At 40.8% G+C, this 24,291-nt stretch overlaps 1 protein-coding gene across 1 annotated transcript in view; it reads left to right on the top strand.

Moving 5' to 3' along the window:
* NMT2 (N-myristoyltransferase 2) overlaps window positions 1-22,856 on the top strand; it is a 57,386-nt gene extending 34,530 nt beyond the window's left edge. Inside the window, exons 4-12 of the mRNA XM_068987147.1 lie at window positions 1,730-1,848; window positions 1,945-2,036; window positions 2,159-2,275; window positions 4,812-4,982; window positions 6,536-6,644; window positions 14,209-14,379; window positions 18,755-18,922; window positions 20,920-21,057; window positions 21,415-22,856. Coding sequence (XP_068843248.1) covers window positions 1,730-1,848; window positions 1,945-2,036; window positions 2,159-2,275; window positions 4,812-4,982; window positions 6,536-6,644; window positions 14,209-14,379; window positions 18,755-18,922; window positions 20,920-21,057; window positions 21,415-21,435 — 1,106 coding nt within the window. The 3' untranslated portion in view covers window positions 21,436-22,856. The remainder of the gene's footprint in view (window positions 1-1,729; window positions 1,849-1,944; window positions 2,037-2,158; window positions 2,276-4,811; window positions 4,983-6,535; window positions 6,645-14,208; window positions 14,380-18,754; window positions 18,923-20,919; window positions 21,058-21,414) is intronic.
* Window positions 22,857-24,291: the final 1,435 nt, after the last annotated feature.

Raw genomic sequence — 24,291 nt, 5'->3', positions numbered from 1 at the left:
CCTCCTTGCCTTCAAATCATGGATTTCAAACTTTAAAAGGGACTGTTCCTTTTCCACCCACGCTCACCCCACGCAGCTTCAAAAGCAAGAGCTTCAGAGCGTGAACAGAAGCAGAAAGCAATGATCCTCCCTTGATTTTAAGTCTCTAGAAATTATTTGGTGGGGAAACAAGACCCTCTAGAATGAATTTACTGGATTTTAAATGACGCTGAATTGAATGACCATTCATTGGCTAAAGGGAATGAAGGTTTATTGATCTGAATGTATTGGGTTTGGCTAAATGCTGCTGGTGGCTTTTGGGTCATGGCTCAGGGGAGAAAAAAGTCTCTTTAGCTGCCATCCACCCCAGTGCACCACTCCTCTGCTCACCTCATTTTAGCCCCTCCCCTAAATCCTTGCCTGGTTCTCAGGTTCCTAGAACATTCTCTATGCACTTCAATTAAGGCAGAGCAAGGTTAATGGCCGAAAAGGAAACCTGAGGTTGGGGAGAACGTTTGAAAGTCAGGGAGACTATCTCATCGTCTCTCTCCAGAGCCCTATTCCAGTTCAGTCAAACACACCCCGCTGTTTGGAGCTGCCTGAATGGGGTGAGCCCCTGGTGTTGTGTACATAAGCCAAGCCCTAAGAGCAACTCCCCAGGGACCCCAAGGGAGCAGCTGGGCACCTGACCACTGGGGCTGACCTGGGGGAGCCTGAGGTATTCGTGGGATGAGCTGGTAGACTAGAGATAAGATGAATATGCAAAGTCAGGGATTAGGAGGAGAGAAAAGAAACCCTTTAGGGTGGGTGCAAACTCTGTGACTTTCCCCTGTAAAAAGGTCTGTGATGGTAGGAACTGTACCTGAAGGTCACTTATTCAGCAGATGTTTGTTGAGTGTCTGTAGTAATGCTAGGCTCTGGGATGCAAACACAAGAGACAGTAGAGGGAAAGCAGGGTAAACGGTGAGCAGGTAGGGAGGGTGTATCCACATAGGAAGAGCTTTCGTTGAGGGGGATGCTATGAGGAAGTGGTGTGTAACTTACATCTGACGAAGCGGGAGTGGCTGGCCACGTGAAAGGCAGGGGACAGCCTTCTGAGCAGAGGCCCAGCCCGAGGGAGGTCAGTGGGGCGGATGTGCTGAGGGTCGCCAGACAGGCAGCAGGCCACGGCCAAGGAGCTGGATTTTATCCCAGACACACTGGCAGGTTCCAGAGGAGGGACTGGAAAAGGGCCCCTTGGTGGAAATCGCTGGAGACACTGATGGCTTGAACTGTGCTGCCAGCAGCCCGGACAGAAGTAGACAGTCTTGAACTGAATTTTGGATTGTGCTGGGAGGGGTCAGAGGTCACTGCAGCCCTTGCCCCCTGTTTGTTGAAAAACAGTTAAAAAGAAAACATCTCTAAGACTGTCACAGCAAACCTACATTGCCGGCAGTTGTGCTGTATGACCAGTCTCTAGTTGGAGGCTTCAGATTGAGGAATCACTATTGTTTTCTTGTGTCCAGTTTGCCATCGGATGACGAGTAATTTCTCTGGTAATTGTTCAGATAGCAGTTACTCTCCACCTCCACATAACTACCTTACCCCCCTGTAGAGGTAGCTGAAACAGTACAGTATTTTTAAAGATTATGTGAAACTCAGTAGCCCTAAAGCATGCTTTTGTTTCCCTTAACTGACCCCTTGGGGTCGTTGGAACACTTTGTAATTGAATCGTCTCTCTCTTTTTTTTTTTCCATCTCCCTGGATCTAGATGAAGTAATAACGTCTCATGGCGCAATTGAAGCTGATAAAGAAAACGTGCGTCAGGAACCGTACTCCCTGCCGCAGGGTTTTATGTGGGACACTTTAGACTTGGGTAACGCCGAAGTGGTAAGTGAAACCTTAGACCTCAGGCCCCACACTGGCTTGGGCTGCTGCTGCATTGGGCCCTAGCATCACAGGCAGGATGCGTGTTTGGTCTCATAGCTCCGGGAGCTGTACACCTTGCTGAATGAGAACTACGTCGAGGATGATGACAACATGTTCCGGTTTGACTACTCGCCCGAGTTCCTGCTGTGGTGAGTCTATGGCTGCCGGCGCCTGGTGGGGATGCGACTGCAGTGGGGTTGGGCCGTCTCTCTCTGTCCCTATTTTCTTGGACACTCAGCGCACTCTTTTTCCTCACCTGTGTTGACTTCAGGGCTCTGCGTCCCCCAGGCTGGCTCCTTCAGTGGCACTGTGGCGTCAGGGTGTCTTCAAACAAAAAACTGGTGGGGTTCATCAGTGCCATCCCCGCAAACATTCGGATCTATGACAGGTAGGTGGTGAAGCTTGTCCCTTGTTGGTTTTGACGTATTGCTTCTCCAAGAATTGTGGTTAGAATAGGCTTCCCCCCCCCCCCGCCAAAGTCTAACCTATTTATTTATTAGAGTATAATTGCTTTACAGTGCTGTGTTAGTTTCTGCTGTACAACAACGTGAATGAGCCATCAGTTCAGTTCAGTTCAGTTGCTCAGTCGTGTCCGACTCTTTGCGACCCCATGAATCACAGCACGCCAGGCCTCCCTGTCCATCCCCAACTCCCGGAGTTCACTCAGACTCACGTCCATCGAGTCAGTGATGCCATCCAGCCATGTCATCCTTGGTTGTCCCCTTCTCCTGCCTCCAATCCCTCCCAGCATCAAAGTCTTTTCCAATGAGTCAACTCTTCGCATGAGGTGGCCAAAGTACTGGAGTTTCAGCTGTAGCATCATTCCTTCCAAAGAAATCCCAGGGCTGATCTCCTTCAGAATGGACTGGTTGGATCTCCTTGCAGTCCAAGGGACCCTCAAGAGTCTTCTCCAACACCACAGTTCAAAAGCATCAATTCTTTGGCCCTCAGCCGTCTTCACAGTCCAACTCTCACATCCATACATGACCACTGGAAAAACCATAGCCTTGACTAGACGGACCTTAGTCGGCAAAGTAATGTCTCTGTTTTTGAATATGCTATCTAGGTTGGTCATAACTTTTCTTCCAAGGAGTAAGCGTCTTTTAATTTCATGGCTGCAGTCACCATCTGCAGTGATTTTGGAGCCCCCAAAAATAAAGTCTGACACTGTTTCCACTGTTTCCCCATCTATTTCCCATGAAGTGATGGGACCAGATGCCATGATCTTCATTTTCTGAATGTTGAGCTTTAAGCCAACTTTTTCGCTCTCCTCTTTCACTTTCATCAGGAGGCTTTTTAGTTCCTCTTCACTTTCTGCCATAAGGGTGGTGTCATCTGTGTATCTGAGGTTATTGATATTTCTCCCAGCAATCTTGATTCCAGCTTGTGTTTCTTCCAGTCCAGTGTTTCTCATGATGTACTCTGCATATAAGTTAAATAAGCAGGGTGACAATATACAGCCTTGACGCACTCCTTTTCCTATTTGAATGAGCCATATGTATACATATATCCTTTCCCTCTTGAGCCTCCCTCCCCCTCCCCCATCCCACCTCTGTAGGTCATCACAGAGCACCGAGCTGAACTCCTTGTGCTCTACAGCAGGTTCCCACTAGCTGTCTGTCTTACACATGGTGGTATATATATGTATATATATGTCAGTCCTAAACTCCCAGTTCATCCCACCCCTTCTTTCCCCCATTGTGTCCACACATCCATTCCCTGCATCTGTGCCGCTATTCCTGCCCTGCAAATACATTCATCTGTGCCATTTTTCTAGATTCCATGTGTAGCATTAGTATACAGTATTTGTTTTTCTCTTTCTGACTCACTTCACGCCTTATGACAGCCTCTAGTTTCATCCACATCTCTACAAATGGCTTTTTTAAATGTCTGAGTACATGTTGTTGACGATAGGGGAGGTTGTGTGTGTGGGGAGGGCAGAGGTACATGGGGACTCTGTGCTTGCTGCTCAGTTTTGCTGTGAATCTAAAACTGCTCTAAAAAATAAAGGTTGTGAATTCATTTTAAAGGGTTGTGTACAATAACCAAAAAAAGATAGTTGTATTTTTCTCCGTCTTTCTCTGCTTCTCAGTCTCATACACACACACACAGGTTATGTGTATATGTACCTAGTAGAAAAAAACAAAGATATAAATAGGTACTTCGGATTTGTTTCTGGGGAGGAAATTACTTAAAGAATTTTTTTTAGAAGTCTTTTTATCCATAGGATATGTATGTTCCATTTTTACCCTGGGTCTCCAGCTCAGAGAGTCAAAGATAGAGCCATGAAATGCAAAGATTTAGTGCATAGATCTCTTTACATTTCAGTATGCTGGGTGATCTTATTTACTGCTGAAACGCATTTGATCTCAGGGAATATTTTGTGCTAAATGAAATGCCTGTATATCTGGAACCAGAGCAGCGGATGGACTTTGAAGCTCTAGAAGATTTATTGTCGCTTAGAAAAGCACCAGCTCTGGCCTTGTCAAGGTGCTTCCCAGGGATCCCAGAGATTGCATTATACTCCAGAGCAGTGTCTTATTAGATTCTGCATCTGGGTGACCCAGTTTCTGCCATAATTGTATATGTTACAGGAAAAACAGATATAGAAGCTTTGAGGCACAGCTGATCCAGTTTCTAAACTGAAAACTTTAGAACAGACCCAAGTTCTCAGATCTATTTAGAGCAAGAAGGTTTACATCTCCACAACCTAGAGTTTATGATCATTTTGGTGCGGGCATGTGGGGAATAGTGTGTCAACCTGAATTTGTGAAATATCTAAATGTTAGAATATTTTCCTTAAATATTATGTTAAGGGAGGCCTTTCAGTTTCATATTCTTTGAAATGTTATAGGTGTTATCTTGTTTTTTAAAAATGTTCTTCTCTTACACTGGCTCTAATTTTCAACACCTTTCCTTCTTAGTGTGAAGAAGATGGTCGAAATCAACTTTCTTTGTGTTCATAAGAAGTTGAGATCAAAACGGGTAGCCCCAGTGTTGATTCGAGAAATAACCAGAAGAGTGAACCTGGAAGGAATTTTCCAGGCCGTTTATACCGCTGGAGTGGTTCTTCCAAAGCCAGTGGCCACGTGCAGGTATTAGCATCACACCTTTATCTTGCACATCACCTTTGCCTAATGCTTCAAGCCTCCTTGCCATGTTTCTATAAGTATTATTCTCCACCCTTGTAACCTGGAAGGATTTTGGCTGACCCATGGTGATGATGTTGGTTGGTAGCAGAGATGGAGATACAGCCAAGAACCATTAGCCCAATATTCTTGCAGTAAACCCCACAGCCACATGTGTATGAATGATGCTGTGTGTCCATTTCTGGATCTCTTCGTTTGAAAGGCTAGTTGCTGCCTTGGGAAACCCAGGACATCAGTTACTGGGAGATGTCCCTGTAGTACCATTTTCTTTCCTTCTTGAACACTCAGTGTTGTGCCAGTGCTGTCAGGAACCACTCCAAAAGCTTAATAAGCATCTAGCCAGAAAGCCTGAACATGCTTGTCTGCTGTGAGTGAAAAGAAGGCTAAAGCTCTGTTCTTATTACTTTATTATTTCATCTGCTCTTTTCAAAAGTTAATCCAGTAAGAAAATCATGTATCAGATTTTCACTTGACTAACCTGTTTCTAGAGCATCAGAAACAGTCTGTGTCCCTCAACTATTTTAAAAAAATTTTTTGTATCTTTTGGCTGCGCTGTGCAGCATACAGGATCTTAGTTCCCCAACCAGGGGTTGAAACCTCAGCCCCTACATTTGCAGTGCAGAGTCTTAACCACTGGATTGACAGGAAGTCCTTCCCTCTCCTCTATTTTTGCATGTGTGTATGCATGCCTGCTCAGTCGTGTCCAACCCATTGCTACCCTATGGACTGCAGCCCGCCAGGCTCCTCAGTCCATGGGATTATCCAGACTGCAGTGAGTTGCCATTTCCTCCTCCAGGGGATCTTCCCAACTCGGGGACTGAACCCAAGTCTCCTGCATCTCCTGCATCGGCTGGCAGATTCTTTCCTACTGAGCCACCTGGGAAGCCACTACTATTTTTATTGACTCAAATAAGAGGAAACTTCAGGAAAAAAACTTCAGAGTGTAAAAGACAAACCTGTAAAATGCCTCTCTCCTATTAAATTATTCATAAATAAACAGAATAAATAAGACTTCACAGGTATATTTTAATATAATCTGTAATCATTCATTCCAGTACCTAAGCCAAAATCATTTGAGAAATTCAAACTCATTTCTCAAAAAGTTGTTTTCTTCCATGTGCATTATATAAATGTGAAGGTTACTAACTTAAGGGAGTATTTTCATGTTTTTAAAGTTTTTGGTTTGCCTTCTTAGAATCTGTGATGGTCATTCAGTACTTAAAAACTGGACATTGTCAATATTTTTTCTGCAATTTTAAGATTTTTCTATATTAAAAGAGACGGAAGGTTACCAGTGTCAAAGGAGTATAACTGGAACATCATTTCGAGGTAAAAAATGACAGATAAAATAATTACATAGGCAGAGGACCAGGACCCAGCACTGCACCAGGCCCTACATGATGTTTGTTCAGTACTTCTGTAACAGCTGAGCTGAGACAAAGAGTAAAACTTGGAGAGTTAGAAATCAATCAGACCTTAAAGCCTGTATTGTATTTCAGATACTGGCATCGATCACTAAACCCCAGAAAATTGGTAGAAGTGAAATTTTCTCACTTGAGTAGAAATATGACTTTGCAGAGAACGATGAAGCTGTACAGACTTCCAGATGTAAGTAAGAATGGCTTGCTGTTTTTTGAAGCTGTTAACAACTGAAACTTTTAACATAGAAAAGAATTATTTGCAGGAAGCTAAAAACTGGTTCATGTGTCTGAGGATGTGAATATGTAGCTAAAAAGACTTCAGAGAACCTGAGTGCCAGGAGGAGAGTTCACCAGGTGTCTTTTGTTTTTTGTTTTAAGGCTTTTTAAAGGTCTTCAGTTTGGGGTTGGGTGGGGTTGAACTCCAGACTTGTAGGTTTTTAAATTTTGAGCACTTATATTCTATTTAGGAAGAGGGAAGAAAAGTTCCAGCTTCTGATGGTTTCTTAGCACATGAATTAAGGAATAAGGTTTAAAAGAGAAACCTGGGGAGAGGAAATAATGTCTTATTGAATTAGCATCGTTTTAAACTAGAAACTTCCCAGTGTGAAAAGTTGTCCCTTAATAAGGGAAATTTTAAATGTGCTTACCAGTCTTGGCTTTTATTTGGGGTTCAGATGGTAAATGAGTTCTCCATCGCTCCATAAGAAACTACCACAATGGTAGAAGCTGAAACCAACACATGTGCTATCTCTTGGGTTCTGTGGGTCAGGAATCAAGGCACAGCTTAGCTGAGGTCTTTGCTTCAGGCTTTCTTGTGAAGCTGTCATCAAGGCATCAGCCAGGGTCAGAGTCTCGTCTGAACACTTGACTAGAGATGGATCTGCTTTCAAGCTCACATGTCTGTTGCCAGCCTTTCCTGGTGGGCAGCTGGACTGGGGGTCCTCCATTCCTTGCTGGCTGTCGGCCTGAGGCTGCCTCAGCTCCTCATCGGTGGGGGTTCTCTGAAGGGCAGATCACAACACACGGGGAGAGTCTACAGAGAGCATCTGCTAGCAAGATGGAAGTTAGAATCCTGTGTAATCAATTCACAAAGTGAAATCACTGCTGCCATATGTCATTGGTCCCACCCACACTCAAGATAAGTGGATGGTGTGGGCGTGAACTCCAGTGAGGGTGGACGGGCATCACTGGGGCCATCTTGGAGTCTGTCCACACAGATGGGATCTGTAGTGTGAAGTTTTGATTTCATCAGAGCTGTTCTTTCTTTTGGGTTGTAGTAAGTACTTTAACTCAGCTGAGGGATTCACATAGGGTATAGCCATGTTCCTCCAAACAAGGTGGGGAAGGACTTCCTCTATGGAGGGCACGGCCAACTCCAGCTCCTCTTGTCTTGGACCAGTTGTGTGTTTACCAGAAACACGTGATCAGTGGCTGCACGGATTCAAATTCAAGTCTTTTTTTTATCGACAGAATCAACGCATTTCTGACTTAGGCAGACTTTCATAAGGAGAGACGTGGAGATGAAGGAAACCAGGTGTTCCAGGGCTTCCCACCTGGCAGAGGGACCAGAAGGCACCGTCTCCTTTCTGTCTAAGCTGCAGTTGCAAACAGTGGGGCTTGAACTTGTGATCTCTCTGCCTGTCTGTAAGGCCAAGGACCGAGGGGGAACATAGTTCAGCACAGAGGGAAATAAAAAGGGCAGGTGACATAACAAGGGAGGGTCCCCGTGTCCTGGGAAAGGAGGACCAGGGCCCCTCAAGCTGGGGTGACAGACATGAAGCTAAGTATATGGAGACTCTGGAAAATGCCCTGAGGGGTCACACCATTGTTATGACCATCACAATTTACTCATCAACTAGAAGTAACTTCTGCTAATGGCCAAGTTCCAGAGACACTGAGAAGGGTGGGCTCACATATGGGCACAAATGGCTGTGAGAAAAAAGGGCCCTGGAGGAGCATGCACATGGCTGAGACAAGACACAATTGATGCTCAGCGTCCTCCTGGCCAAGTGTCAAATGCTTTGCTCTCTGCGAGTTAAAATAAGAACTTGAAGCAAGCCTCCTTTACCCAGTAGGGTCGAATGCTGTTCTACCTTGGTCTTCCCTGATTTCAGTTTCTCAAACCTAACTCTGTTCAGCTTGTGTGTAAGAAAAACACCTCCTTGTCTGTATAGTCACCTGAAGTGGAATGAAGCATGAGGAAATTGAGTAGCTGTCATCGGTTTATCCAGGATGATTAGAGTTAGAGGAGCGGAAAGTTATTTTTTACCTGACTTTGTCCGTCGGGCTCCGTATTCTTGTACAAGCATCCATCAACTCACAGGCAACCAAGATTTGAAAAGTTGGTGATAAATTGCTGGTCGGACATTGGTGGTGAAAGCAGAGTCTGGCATCTTGGTTGCAGTTAACTTGGTTACAGAAGAGCATGCCTCTTCCAGCCGTGGTGCTGTGGTGACTGACTGCCTTTTTTCTTCCACGATAAGTCAAAGCTGATAAAATGCTGTGACGTATATTAGCATATTCTCCCAACCACCTTCTGTTTTGGTATTCTTACCCCAAGGTAAGAAGGTATCCTTATTTGGTATTGTACAGACGCAAAGACTGAGGCTTGTGAAGGTTATCCAAACAGCTCTTGTTGGCTTGTTCCAGCCTCCTTTACTTTTTAAGTCATAGGGAAGGAAAGAAAACTAAAGAGTAAATTAACTTTTTTAAAAAAAGAGAGGGTAGAAGAGATGCAAGTAGAGACATTGAAAAATTGGAAGGTGCCACCAGCAGCAGCCTTGGTGTTGGGCTCCTGGCTTAGAAGCTGGATGAGGCAGCAAAAGCCAGACTACCTCCTTCTCTCCCAGGGCCAGACAGTCACATCGTTTGAGAACATTTTTGTATTATGAAGTGTAGAGAAGAGCCTTCCTGAACACAGGTTTTTTGTTCAGCCTCATTTTCTGATTTGTTGTAACTGTTTCAGCTCACCGTGCTAGCTTTATGTGTTGATCATAGACTATACAAGTAAACATTAATTGGTGGCCGATGTTATGCCAAACAGTTAGCATCTGTAACCTCATTTATTATTCACAGTGATCAGAGGGGGCAAGTCATTGTCCCCAGTCACGGAAGAGAATGTTGAGACACAGATTGATTTGCTCAGAGTCTTCCAATCAGGACAGAACCATCCCCACCAGCTCATGCCATTAGCTACCATTAGCAACGAGACTAAGATTTCCGCAAGAGGAGCAGTTTCCCACCCTTTCAATGTTAGGTTTTCTTTTTTTTTTTTTTTTACTGTTTTTATATTTTGGCCATAAGGCATGTGGGATTTTAGCTCCCAGACCAGGGATGAAACCTGCACCCCTAGGGGCATTGGAAGCTCAGAGTCTTAACCACTGGACCGCCAGGGAAGTCCCAAGGTAAAGAAATTTGAAGTAGATAAAAAGCAGGAGTCGGGTTACTCTCCCAACATCTTTCCGTTGTGTTGCAAGAAGTGTATGCCTATGAAGAAGCCATGCTAAAACAGATATTCTTGGTTTAGTAACTGTAGGGTTTTGTTTGTTTGTTTGTTTTTTGTTGTTTTTTTAGAGTGTAATGTCTTACTGCTCCTCCTTAAATCAAAAAAGTATCCATAATCAAGGCTTACATCTCTACCCTGGAATCTTGGCTCCAAATTACTCACAGCACATAGCTTGATGGAGAACAGCACTGCTTCTGTTTTTTAATAGGGCTCTAAGCTTGATTTCCTTATATACTTACAAGCAAATTTTATACACATTTCAGTGTATGGAGAGTCCGATGAGTAATGCATACTAGTTCAACCATGGGAAAGTAGCTCTGATTCAGAAATAGAGTTTGCTTATGAAATTTAAGATTTTCTCAGTTAGGTCACTGGAAATTTTTTTTTGTTTTTTATTGAAATCTCACAAAACATTGTCATCTGACTCTTTCAGATTATGCCAAAGCTTAAATTTCTACCTAAGCATGACATTTCCCTCCACCTCTTCCTGAAAACAACAGCTATTATATAAAATACAATTATTTTTTTCGGCCACACTACGCAGTTTGCAGGATCTCAGTTCCCTGATCAGGGATTAAACACAGGCCACGGCAGTGAAAGCCCAGAATCCTAACCACTAGGCCACCAGGGAACCCCCAGAATATAATTTTATATATTAACATTTATGTCATGCTTCAGTAGATTTCCTGGAGAGGATATGACTTTAAGATGTTAGAAAGAAACAAGCTTAGGTTCTGAGATACATAAGCCATTGTCGATCAGGAAAAGCATATATTCTTCCCGTTTCTTGGACCTTTTATGTTTCATGATTGGATGCAGTCTGATGTTTCCTTCTGCTTTAACTTAGCTCCTATAAAAACTTGTTTGAAGTGCTTGAAAATTGCCATTTATGTACTGTCTCACTGCCCATTTGCCAGAATATACTGTTTCACTGAGTCCTCCTTATCTAAATTCTATTACCCATTTTCCTAACCTTCAGAGACCTGAGTAGCAGTTCTCAAAGTGTGGTCCAGGGGCCCCAAGAAGTTCCCAGAACACTTTGGGGGGACCTGTGAAGTCAGTTTTTTAGAATAACACAAAAATAATTTGCATCTTTCATTATCTTACAAATGCACTGTGCAATCTTCCAGAGGTTAAATGGAATGTGAGCTTATATATTCTTTTGCTTTAAAATTTCTAATTTAATTCTAATACAATAAATATGGATGAATAACCCATGTAAACAAAGCTGTTTGGGAGTATAAAATAATTTTTAAGACCATAAAGTTCCAAACCAAAATCTTTGAGAACTGCAGCTTTAAAGATGTCTACCAGACAAAAAAAGATTTTGATTTTAGTGATTTCACAATATGAGTGTTCAACGAATAAGAATTGTGCTGCAAAAGTGTATTTTGCTCCAAAAAGGAATTGGCAAGCCTTATTCCTCATTTCTGAATGTTCTCTATGAACAGAGAGGATGTATCCTGTTACTATCATGAGATAATCTCATTGTTTGAGGTTCATTTTATTTCATTTCATTTATTTTGAGCTGTGGCATACAGGATCTTAGTTCCCCAACTGGGGATCAAACCTGTGCCCCCTGCAGTGGAAGCACAGAGTCTTAACCGCTGGACCACGAGGGAAGTCTCAATATCATTTATTGTTATTGAATCAGTAACAAATGCAAAAACAGTCTAATGCTGAGAAAGGGTATTTAAAATTTATCAAGGTCATCCTCATAGCAGAAAATAGCCTTTTCAAATGACTGCAGTAGATATGCGGTATGGTTTTGGTCTTCCTACCAGCATTTCAAAATGTATATTTATCTCATTTAACACCATTTAGCAGTCACATAGGTTTCCCTCTTCCCACAAATTGCAGTGTAGAAATGCTCTAAATAACTAAAATTGGCTTACAGAAACAAAAGGAAAATATTGGTTTCATGCCTGGCTTGCACTTGAATGCCAGGCCATAGAAATGCCACCTCTTCAGAGCTGACAGTGACTTTTTTCCATGTTTGCAGCCTTCACCTCACCCTATTGGGTAAATGATTGTGCTAAAATCCTAAGAATTCGTGCATTCATTCATTCATTCAACACCTATTCAGGCCATTATTAACCAAGGGTTAAGCCTTGGATGGAATCTGGGACCTGGAGATTTCAGGTCCTTTGACTTTGTTGTTGTTCAGTTGCTAAGTCGTGTGCAAATCTTTTGTGATCCCAAGGACTATACCCCACCAGGCTCCTCTGTCCATAGTATTTCCCAGGCAAGAATATTGGAATGGGTTGCCATTTCCTTCTCCAGGGAATCTTCCCAGCCTAGGGATCAAATACATGTCTCCTGCATTGACAGGTGGATTCTTTACCACTGAGCCACCTGGGAAGCCCCGCTTTGGCTTTGAGATTCACAGAAATGCTGGAAGTCTGATTTTCTATTAAATGTCAAGGACTTAAATTCTCTTAATTTAGTGTTTCATTATGGTGTCTTTATAGATTCTGTAAATCATAACTGAGTAGCACATAGTAAACACTCAGCTAAAGACTGTTGGATCTGTAAATACAAAGAACACCTCTCCCGTCTCTTCTCAACACGAATCAGTAATTGACCAGCATTCCTTGTCACAGAACCTTAGTAACCTCAACATGACTACTGATGTCTATCAGAGCCGGCATTCAAGATGAAAGCCCATTTTCCACTTTGGTCTTCTCTAACCACCTCTCTGGGGGCATGCAGGAATTGTGATGATCTAATCTTAGAGGCAGCTTTTAATTTAAAAGTGCTCAGAAATAATTTAGGATAGGTTAGGTAGAATAGAAGTATTTATGTACAAGTTATTTGTCACTTAAAAATTTATCCAGTATTTCTTCAAGGAAAAAAAAGTATCAAGTTAACTAAAAGAAATGAAGTTGTTTTTGTAGTTTGGTTTAGTCGCTGAGTCGTGTTCGACTCTTTGTGACCCCATGGACTGCAGCATGCCAGGCTTACCTGTCCATTGCCAGCTCCCGGAGCTTGCTCAAACTCATTTGTAAGTATTAGAGTTTTGTCTTTGTACAGACAGGGGATGCAGTGAGCTTTCTCACTTGCAGTGTCGAGTGTCCTGGTATCTGGACACTTCTTATAGTTGATGTCTTAAGCTCTTTTAAGGATAAGCACGTGAACAAATAAATCCAGATGGGGCCTTGTCCCAACCTTTGAGGGCCTGTCATTCCTGTTTGTTGTTTTTGTTGAGTCACTCAGTTGTGTCTGACTCTGCAACCCCATGGACTGCAGGACGTCGTCAGGCTTCCCTATCCTTCACAATCTCCCGGAGTTTGTTCAAACTCATGTCCATTGAGTCGATGATGCTATCCAACCCTGTGGCCTTATGTAAAAACTGTGACTTTTGAGAAGAAGGATTCAGATGCCTATTATAATCACCTTTTAATTGACCAGTATTGGTCAATTAATGACCAGCAAGACCAAGGCCAGTACTTGGAAACTAGCCATTCATTCTTGGTAACTAAAATGCCTGCCTTCCCATATTGTCTGTTATGATTGACTTTTCTTTCATTTTTGTTGCTCATGAGAACAAAATAGCTACATCTGATTCATGGGCTATTGGACAAAATGAGTTCCTCAGCCATTCTCAACTGTGTTTTCAAAATGTCAAACATGGCAGTCTTACAGCATGATACTCCAGACACATGCTGGGATTGTTTTGCCCTGTTATGTAGGCCAGCAGTCCCCAGCCTTTTGTTCCTAGGGACTAGTTTCATGGAAGATAATTTTTCCACAGACAGGGGTAGGGGGCGGGTGGTTTCAGGATGATTCGAGTACATTATATTTATTTTGCAGTTTATTTCTATTATTATTATATCAACTCTACCTCAGATCATCTGGCATTAGATCTCAGAGGTTGGGGATCCCTGGTGTAGGCTGTTAAATTTCTTGGCATGGGTATATAGGTGAATTTGTAGTGTTCCCATTGGTTTGTTTGGGTCATAGGCAATACTAACCAAAGACCTGGTACACAAAGATAGGATAGAGCACATTGTATAGCTTATGTGCTTAACTAGTACATCTCAAGCTTTATGTGTATACAAATCACCAGGGGATTTTGTGAAATTGCTCATTCTGACTTGGTACATCTGGGGCAGGCCCAAGATTCTGCATTTCTAACAAGCTCCCATGAGATGCTGATAATGTTGGTCTGGGGACCACACTGGCTCCAAGTTTGTTTAGTCCTGTTATTTAAACCTCCCCATTGGTTTTGTGTTCACTCCAACAGGTTACAAAAACTTCAGGCTTGAGGCCAATGGAACCAAGAGATATCAAAGCTGTTCAAGAACTCACCAACACATACCTGAAGCAGTTTCATCTAGCCCCAGTGATGGATGAAGAGGAAGTAGCCCACTGGTTCCTCCCTCAGGAGCACATCATTGACACTTTTGTAGTGGAGGTAAAGATAAGGTGATAAGATAGGAAAAGTATGAAAATACTATGCGACTGAGTCCATTTTCCAGAAAGACCCTAGAGTGCCCATCTCCTTCCTCTGTGTCCATGACTCACTGCTTCTATACCAAGCTTCTGCTCACTCTGTTAGAACAAGCTGTGCTTACAGTTTCCCTTCCTGGCACAAAAGCACACTTTTAGTACTTAATAATGGGAAATCAGGATACTGCTCTGGTGTTGCCAGTGTGATTAATTGCTTCCCTCAGTTTTAAAAAGCACAGTTTGGATGACTTCATCAGAGATGAATGGTGTCTCAAAGTTTAATACTGTTTTGCTTTTGCAAAACTGGTTGGAATTGAACTGCCTTTGTTCAAGATGGCATAATTCAATCACTTCATTCAACCATGTCTTCTTGATTTGTGAAAGGTTTTCTATAGGCTGAATACTAATACTTTGTACTGTGGTCCTTTTCTGTGTTCTCCATTCTGTTCCGTTGATCTCTGTGGCTATTCCTCTACTGATAACACACTGTCTTAATTAATCTTTAGCTCTGTAGTAAGCCTTGATATCAGGTAGAGTGATTCCTCCCATTTCATTCATTTAGCTAATGTAGTTCCTTTGCCTTTGCATATAAATTTTAGAATAAGCTTGTCTTAATTTACAAAAGACTGTGCTGGGATTGTGATAATAATTACATGATATTCAGCAGGATTGCATTAATTTAGAGAGAATTAACATGTCTTCCAATCCATGAATATGGTATGTCTTCATTTATTTAGGTCTTTTAAATTTTATCAGCAGTCTTTAATTTTCAGCATCCAGATTCTATACATTTTTTAAAGTTTCGTTTTCCCCATATTCCTTGTTAGTATGTAGAAATGTGATTGATTTTTCTGTGATGCTCCTGTATCCTGCAACCTTGCTGAAATCACATATTAGTTCCAGGAGTTTATTTGGAGATTTCTTGGGATTTTTACATGGATAATTGTGTCATCTACAAATAGAATCAGTTTTGCTTCTTCTTTTCTTTCTTTCTCTTGCCTTATTGCAGGGGCTAGATCTTTGTACTTCAGGTTGACATCCTTGCCTTGTTCCTGATATTAGGGAAAGAGCATTTGCTCTTACCCACGACTCTTACACCATCATGTTAACAGTCAGTTTTTCATGGATGCTCCTTATCAATTTGAGAAAATTTCCAACTTGCTGAGAGTTCTCATCATAAATGGATGTTGGATTTTGTCCAGTGCTTTTTCTGTTTCAGTTGATATAATCATACAGTTTTTCTTCTTTAGTCTGTTGATATGGTATATTTATTTACTCATTTTCAAATGTTTGACCACTTCACATACCTAGGAAAATTATTCTCTTGGTTATGGTGTATAATTCTTTTTGTCCATTATTGGATTTGGAGTGCTAATATTTCACTGAGTATTTCCTGAGTTCATGAGAGATACTGATGTGCAGTTTCTTTTTTTTACTGTCTCTGTTTGGTTTCTGTATCAGGAAACCACTGACCTCATAAGAGGAGTTGGGAAGTGTGACCTCCTCTTCTATTTTCTAGAAGAAATTGTATAGAATTCCTGTTAGTTCCTTAAGTGTTTGCTAGAATTCTCCAGTTGAACCCATCTAACCTTAGAAAATTCTTTCTCATTGTCTGTTAATACAGGCAGACCGCATCTGATCACTCTTTATTATACCAGTCAGATAGTGCATTTTTAACAAATTAACAGTTTATGGTAACCCTGTTGGTGCCATTTTTTCCAACAGCATTTGCTCACTTTGTCTCTCAGTGTCACATTTTGGTAATTCTTGCAATATTTCAGACATTTTCATTATGATCATGTGTTATGGTGATTTTTGATGTTACTGCTTCAAAGTTCTAAATGATGATTAGCATTTTATAGTGATAAGTATTTTAAAATTAAGGTATGTATATTGTTTTCTAGACTTAATGCTGTTGCACACTAATAGACTGTAGTATAGTGCAAACAAAACTTGCATATAAACTGGGAAAACAAACTCATGTGACTCACTCTATCGTGAAATTTGCTTTATCGAGGGGGTCTGGAACCAAACACACAATATTTCCAAGGTGTGCCTGTATATCATGTTTGCATGATATGTCTGTTTCAGTCCTTTTACTTCCAACCCATCTATGTCATTGATTTTGAAGTGATATTTGGGCCATGTTTCCTTATGTACTCTGCAGAATTTCTCCTGATTGGTATATTTTGACTATTTACACCTGATGATAATTGATATATTAGAGCTCGAGTCTTCCATATTATAAAATATATTTTCTGTTTGTTTCTTCTGGCTCTTGCCCCTCTCTTTTTACTTGCCTTCCTATCCTTGACCATTTTTGGATCTGTCTTGATTTATTTATAGTGCATTTGAGTATATTTGTATAGGTCTTATCTGAGTTATGGGGCTTCCCAGGTGGTGCAGTGGTAAAAAATCCGCCTGCCGATGCAGGAGACACAAGAGATGCGGGTTAGGTCCCTGTATTGGGGCAGGAAATGGCAACCCACTCCAGTACTCTTGCCTGGAAAATTCCATGGACCGAGGAGCCTGGTAGGCTATGGTCCATGGGGTCCCAAAGAGTTGGACATGACTGAGCAACTTCACTCTAGTATTCACAAAGAGTGCCTGTACTTAAATACAAGCAAGCAAGCATTTGAGTATTATAGTATATAGATATAAATTATCAGTTCTCTGGTATTCACATTGCACCACTTCAAGTGATTTTACTTCCATTTAGGTCTCTTTACTGTCTCAAAGTTTAAATATCACCATCTTGAGCATCTTGAAATTTCCTTTCTATTTGAAGGATATTCTTTAGCCAGTGTTAAAGGTATGTCTGCTGGCAACGAATTCTTCTGGTTTTCATTTGTCTGAGAAGGTCTTATTTGCCCTTCTTTCCTGAAAGAAGCTTTACCAGATACAGAATTCACAATTGATGGTTCTTTTCATTCAGCTCTTGAGCCACTTGCTTCTGGCCTCTGTGGTTTCAGGGGAGCAGCCCATCGTCATTTGAATTAGTATTTCCTTGTAGGTAGTGAGCTGTTTTTCTGTGGCTGCTTTTAAGATCTCTGTCTTTCCCTTTGGGAACTTTTATGACGATGTGCGTTTCTTTCTGTTATCCTCTTAGAGTTCACTTGGCTTCTTGAGTCTCTTCAATCTCTGCCGCCTCTGGGAAGCCTTCGGTCATTGTCTCTCTCAGCCCACTTTCTCCTTTCCCTCTGGGTCTCCAGTGGTATGAACGGTGAATCTTTTCCTCACAGACCCCTGAGGCTTAATTTTTTTTTCAGTCTGTTTTCGCTCTCTTATTTCAGATTGGGTAAATTCTACTGGATTCTTCAAGTTCAGTGATTCTATCTTGTCATCTCCACTCTGCTACTGAGCCCATTCAGTGATTTTTTTTTTTTCCTCTTAATTTCTGCTATGGTATTTAAAAATCCTTAACAAAGCAGAAAATCTAGGCCTTTAAGTCATCTCTAATACTTGAGCTGCTAATATAGCACAGTAAAGAATCAGTTTAGCTTAACATCTTTAATTTTTAATGTCTGAAAAAAAGGATTAATGAATCAGAAGCACTCAAAAAGTGAATAAATCCATCCCTCTGGAAATTTCTGCTTAAACAAATACTAGCAGTGACATATGTGGTCTGGCCTCTGCACCTGTATAATTCAGATACAGCGTGAATTCTTTGCAGACTTGCATAGTTACCACATATATACCTAGTTACCACAGCTAATTGAAACAACCCAATCAATATTGACTAATTTCTTGTATTTCTTGTACCAGTGATGGTGAAACAAACAACATCTTTTTTGCATCCCTTTTGATATGTGATAGCTTCAGATTTTCTCAGTCATTCACATATGTATACTTTGGCGCAGAACCAATGCCTTTTACAAGCTTCTGAGAAAAAACAACTCCCAAACTCTATCCCACTTCACTTTAAGCTGATAAAATTCCTGCCTTGTGCCAAGAAGATGTTAGATATTACACAGTATCCTTTAGCTGGAAAAGGTAGCATCCTGTTAATGATCTTATTCCTGCAAAAACAGTGAATTGACTTTTATCACTGTCCCTATAAGTCTGTAGTCACTAGTCAACCAGAGAGAAGCATTCCTCCTTAAGAACTTGCTGCCAGGCACCAGTGAGCACTTAGGCTGAGGCACAGCACCACTCTCTTCCCTGGCCGCTACCCGGCACACGGTGGGGCTCCACGTCAGACCTGGAGGATGGAGCAGGAGCAGTTGCTCTCCATTCTGATGGAAAGCTATGGGGCAAGTCAGAGATTACCAAATGAGCTTAAGTGCCTGGATGACATTTGTTCGAGGAGATGTTTATCTGACGTTACCTTTGTTCTTTAGAACTCCAGTGGTAAACTAACTGACTTCCTGAGCTTCTACACACTCCCCTCCACAGTCATGCACCACCCGGCTCACAAGAGCCTCAAAGCCGCCTACTCCTTCTACAACATCCACACAGAAACGCCCCTGCTGGACCTCATGAGTGACGCCCTCATCATCGCCAAGCTGGTAGGTGACTCCTGGCTGTCGTGTGTGCGTCTCCAGATGTGTATGTCAGATTATATAAGTATCTTGTATTTTCTTCCACACAGGGGAACTCATTTGAGATATTTTACTGTTGACCATCAGCCAAAAGAAGAATTTTGATAAGAGGTTTTTTTAAAAAACTTTAGTGACTGTTTTCATCATCAACTCTGTTGTAACTTAACCAAAAAGACATTTTGTACAAATCAGAAACTTTTAACCCTTATATGAAAGTACATGGGACTTCCCTGGTGGTCCAGTGGTTAAGACTTCGCCTTCTAGAGCAGAGGATGCAGGTTTGATCCCTGGTCGGGGAGCTAAGATCCCCCATGCCTTGTGGCCAAAAACCCAAAACATAAAACAGAAGCAATATTTTAACAAATTCAATAAAGACTTTTAAAAGGTGGTCCATATAAATCTTTTAAAAAAGTAAAAAAAAAAATCATAATATAAGGGATTTAAGAAAATTCTATGATCCTGTTATACAGGCATATACCGTGGAGATATTGTGGGTTCAGTTCCAGATGGTTCCAGATCACTGCAATAAAGCAAGTATTGTGATAAAGTGAGCCACATGAATTTTTCGTGTCCTAGTGCATATAAAAAAAAAATTCAAGTTATCTTCACGCAATAGTGTGGTCTGTTAAGTGTGCAGTAGTAACTAAATAACTTAGAGATCTTAATTTTAAATATTTTATTCCTGAAAAAAACATGCTATCCATCATCTGAGCCTTCAGTGAGTTATATTCTTAACATCAGAGATCACAGATCACTGTAACAACTATAATAATAATGAGTTTGAAGAATTACGAGAATGGAACAGAGATATGAAGTAAGCAGATGCAGTTGGAAAAATGACCCTGATCAACTTGCTCAATGCAGGGTGGCCACAGACCATCAATTTGTAAAAACACAGAATCTGTGACACACAATAAAATGAGACCTGCAGTGAATAACTGGCAACAGCAAGTTTTTTTATTCAACTAAATAGTCTGTGAATTTTGAAATTAAGTTTAATTAATACAATTATTAAGAGGATTTAAAACAAAAAGAATTAAATTCAAAATGTGCCTTAATGGATTTGCATTATTTTTTACTTCCTCAGTATAGTAGTTAGGATGATTGTTAAATTCTTGCTACAAATAAAACATTTTCTTTTAAAAGATAACAGAAATCAGCTGATGTAAATGTTTTGATATAAGTGCTGAATGAGAAAATATTGCCTATGAGAAATTGGGAGCTACACAGCAAAAGTGTCTTCCTTGTATTCTTCTAGTATTTGATCATTGGAAACATTTTTTTTTAATCTATTAAAAGCGGACCCCAAAATCAGCATTTGCCTTTGATTCTTTGATCTTGTAGCTCATTTTCAACTACCTCCCCACAAAAGGCCAGTAATAAATTATTTAAAGTAAAACCCCTGAGAAATAGAAATGTAGGTACTTCATCTGTACCACATTTTTCATATTATTAACTAGTATTTTTTAATTCTGTTTTTACTATTAAAATGTTACTAAATTTATTTCCCCGTATTAGCCCAAGGCAAATACACAATTTCAAGTCTTTATGGGTTTGGTTTCTTGGCTGTAGGTTCAGGTAAGTCAGAACTTAGCAAGGCCAGTTACTAACAGTTTTTGGTGATGGGGCCATCTAGACAACTCTTTCCTTCAAAAATTGGGGCAAAATATTTCCTGAAACCTTAATATTTTTTGTCACTGTTAGCCATCAGACTGTATTTTTTTGATTCAGCATTTTTGGATAATTTTGTTGATTCCATCATATTCACTACTTGCTAGTTTAATAGGATAGTTGTGAACTGAATTGTATTATAGTATATATTGCAGACATTAAACCTCATTATAAATGCATATTCAATTCAAGGTACTAGTAGGAGAATGAAGTGTTATACTGAAATACATCATATACAAAATACTCTAAACCTTTAATGCTTTAAAATTTAAAAATTTTTCTTACATTGACAGAAAGGATTTGATGTATTCAATGCACTAGATTTGATGGAAAATAAGACATTCTTGGAAAAACTCAAGTTTGGCATAGGCGATGGCAATTTACAGTATTACCTGTATAACTGGAGGTGTCCAGGGACAGAGTCTGAAAAGGTGAGCAAAGTTGATGAGTCTTTGTAAACTTGATAAACTTAACCTACAAAACCCCATACTTGCTTCTTGTCAGAGTGTTGAGAGGTTTTTAGTTTTTTTGTTTTTAGTAGTTTTTTAAAAATATATATCTATGGGACTTCCCTAGCAGTCCAGTGGTTAAGATTCCACACTTCCACAGCAAAAGGCAGAGGTTCGATCCTTGGTCGGGGAACTAAGATCCCACATGCCACATTACCAAAAAAAAAATTTTAATAATAAAAAATAAAAGAATAAAATAAAAATATACATCTGTCGTACTACGTTGATTTAATTTTCTTTCTCACTGTGTTTACTGTTCCATCTCTTCCCTCTCTTTAGGTTGGACTCGTATTACAGTAGATGGATATTTCTATTGATATTTCTAGAACTCTGACATCATCATTCGTTAATACCCTAAAGATTCCTGGAACTGCCATTCCAAAGAAGAATAAAAGCACAACTTAAGTGACATCGAAGTGTCAGTAACAGAAGAGATGGAAAAGCATCCATTTGTGACCATACATGTAGAACACCTTTCTAGCTGACATTAACATCCATCTTTTTTTTCCACTGTTGACCCGTTTGTAGGAGGGATGCAAAGAGGGTACAGAGCACATTCCTCTGGTTCTCAACCTTCTGTCTGTCTCCTGATGAGAGAGCCAGAGGTCTCTTCCTCTCTCTAGAAAAGGGACTGCTTTTCTATGAACTGAACAGAAGTCACAGAATTGTGTAAGAAAATCTTTGCCACTGTGTGGAGATAAACTGCGGCATTTCTATCTATGAAGTGATGGTCTGCGGATCCACATAGCAGAATGAGGGAGCCACTCGGAAAGTGTTTACTTACATCACCATACACGATCTCATCGGAACCAGCACTTTTTTAACTCAGTGACACGCAGTGGGTGTTAAAGAGCAAGATAAAAATGTCCTGGGACTATTATTTCTCAAGAAGCGAAGTTGCCAAATCAGTAAACACACAAATTGTACTTTGATCTCTAGCAGGACGATGGATTGGTTCCAAAGCAAGGTTTGGGGCAGACATGAAGTGTGCTCTCTGAAGAGTGTCCCCCCCCCCGCCAAACTAGACTTCTGCTCCTGCACAGATTCTAGTTTCTTCTCAGCAACAGCCAGGATATGTGAGGAAAAGGAAATCAAAGCCCGCAAGTCAGAAGACATGCCCAGAGGAGTTCATTAGTGCCATCAGGACACTGAGAGTTTGAATGTTTTTTATTACTTACGCAGAATTGCACATATTCCTCTACGCTGACTCTAACTTACCATGAAAGCTGTCCTGCCCTAGGAAGATGTCTTATTTGTAAATAAGTCTCATAGTTTTGTTACTGATGGTGTTTTTATCTAGGATTTGAAAAACTTCTCAGTGTACACAAATACGTATGTATATTGCCGACAGTCCAAGGGGAAAAGATGGTGGATGAGGCCACCTCAACTGGCCTTGACTCAAATACCACAGAGTAGATACTTCCTGCCTTTACATACCAGTGCCTCGGCCGTTCGGTCCATAAACATCCAGTTCCCTTAGACAACAGGATGGCCTTCCTTCATGTTACACGTGGTCAAAGGAAACAATCATACCTTATACCAGGCAGGAGCTGGCAACCTGTGGCCTGTGAACTAAACTCAGCCCATCGCCTTCTTCTGTACAGCCCAGGAGCTAAGAGTGATGTTTATATTTTTTTGAATGGTTGAGGAGAAAAAAAAAAGACAAAAGAATACCATTTTGTGACACAAAAATTATAGGAAATTGAGATGTCAGCATCCATAAATAAAGTGTTGTGGGAACATGGCCCTGGTCATTCATTCGTTGCCTGTGTGTGGCTGCCTTACTCTACAAAATAGTTAAGAACTGTTCTGACAGAGACCATGAACCCAAGGCCTAACACATTTACAGCCTGGCCCTTTTCAGAAACAAATTCTGTCGCCCCTGATTTCCCCTAAGAAGCTGAGAGCAAATTTCTGAAGCTTCTGGTCATCCCGAAGGCCAGCTCACAGCTCTGATGCTCTGGGACCTCCACTAGGGGGTGCACATGGGCCCCTTAAGTCCTCCCTAATTGAGGACAAGTGCTGTTTTCCTTCTTGAAGGCACAAGGTTAGATTTCTCATACACGATGACTCAAAGCCAACTGCACTACCATTTTTTTCCAAACAGGAGCAGGATGGCTTCAGAAGCCAAAGTGAACCAATTCACTGAAACACCAGAATTAAGTAAATGAGATTTTTAACTTAATCTGCAAAAGAGGTTCCAGTTGAGAATCATGTCCCACTCGTTTTTATGGCAGTCTTATACGAAGTAGGTTTTCAAAAAATCGCTTGACTGCCACTCAGAAATTTTGTACGGGCTCACTTCATCATGGAACTGTGGCAGTTACTCTATTCACTTACATAGTTGCTGTTGTTACAGGCTTCATATTCTTTTACTCGTTTTAAATTCAGTAGTTAATAAATGATTAGCACATCCATCTCTTTATAATGTAAACATGCTACCAATGAGCATTTTAAAATAGAAAATCAGTAAAACAGCTCGTTTATAAAATGGCTGTTATAGAACAAAATTTCAATGTAATATATAGTCATAGATTCAAAAAACCACACTATCCCTTGTCCTTTGTCAGCAATGTAAGTGCTCTAGTACGTGACATATCCTTGCCCCCCACCTTTTTGGTCAAGATGACATTCAGTCGATTTAAGAAATAGGTGGCATAATCCACAAATCAGCCAGAATTTAGGCTAAAAGTAAACTTTAACCCAATTCCTTCCCTGTACATTACAGAAAATACCTTTTCCAAACAACAACACTATAAATAGTGATGCTTTCACTCAGAGCATCAATTATGCTCCACATACTAACACAAATGACCCTGTCACGACAGACCCACATCAGAGCATACAGGCTCCTCCATTTACTTTTCTATTTTCTTCCTGCCTCATTTCACCTATTTCTGTCATACTTTTTATAATGTTAAAGTTCCAAGGGGAGAAAATAATAATAAAATTCCAAGGAAGTAAGTTAACCAGATAAAGTGGTGAATTCTAGTCAAAATAGCTTACCTGGCATTTTCTACGTTCAGCCTTTCTCCCAAGCCCATACCTACCTACAAAGGCAAACTGACAGTAAAAATTAATAACATGTCACTTCTGAGAACAGTGCATTGCCTGGCATTTAGTATCTTTCCCGTACACGGATGGTGCATCTGCAGT

The sequence above is a fragment of the Capricornis sumatraensis genome, chromosome 15, assembly GCF_032405125.1.
Source record: "Capricornis sumatraensis isolate serow.1 chromosome 15, serow.2, whole genome shotgun sequence".
In the NCBI taxonomy this organism is placed as follows: domain Eukaryota; kingdom Metazoa; phylum Chordata; class Mammalia; order Artiodactyla; family Bovidae; genus Capricornis; species Capricornis sumatraensis.
This window is presented reverse-complemented; position numbering and strand designations above follow the sequence as displayed.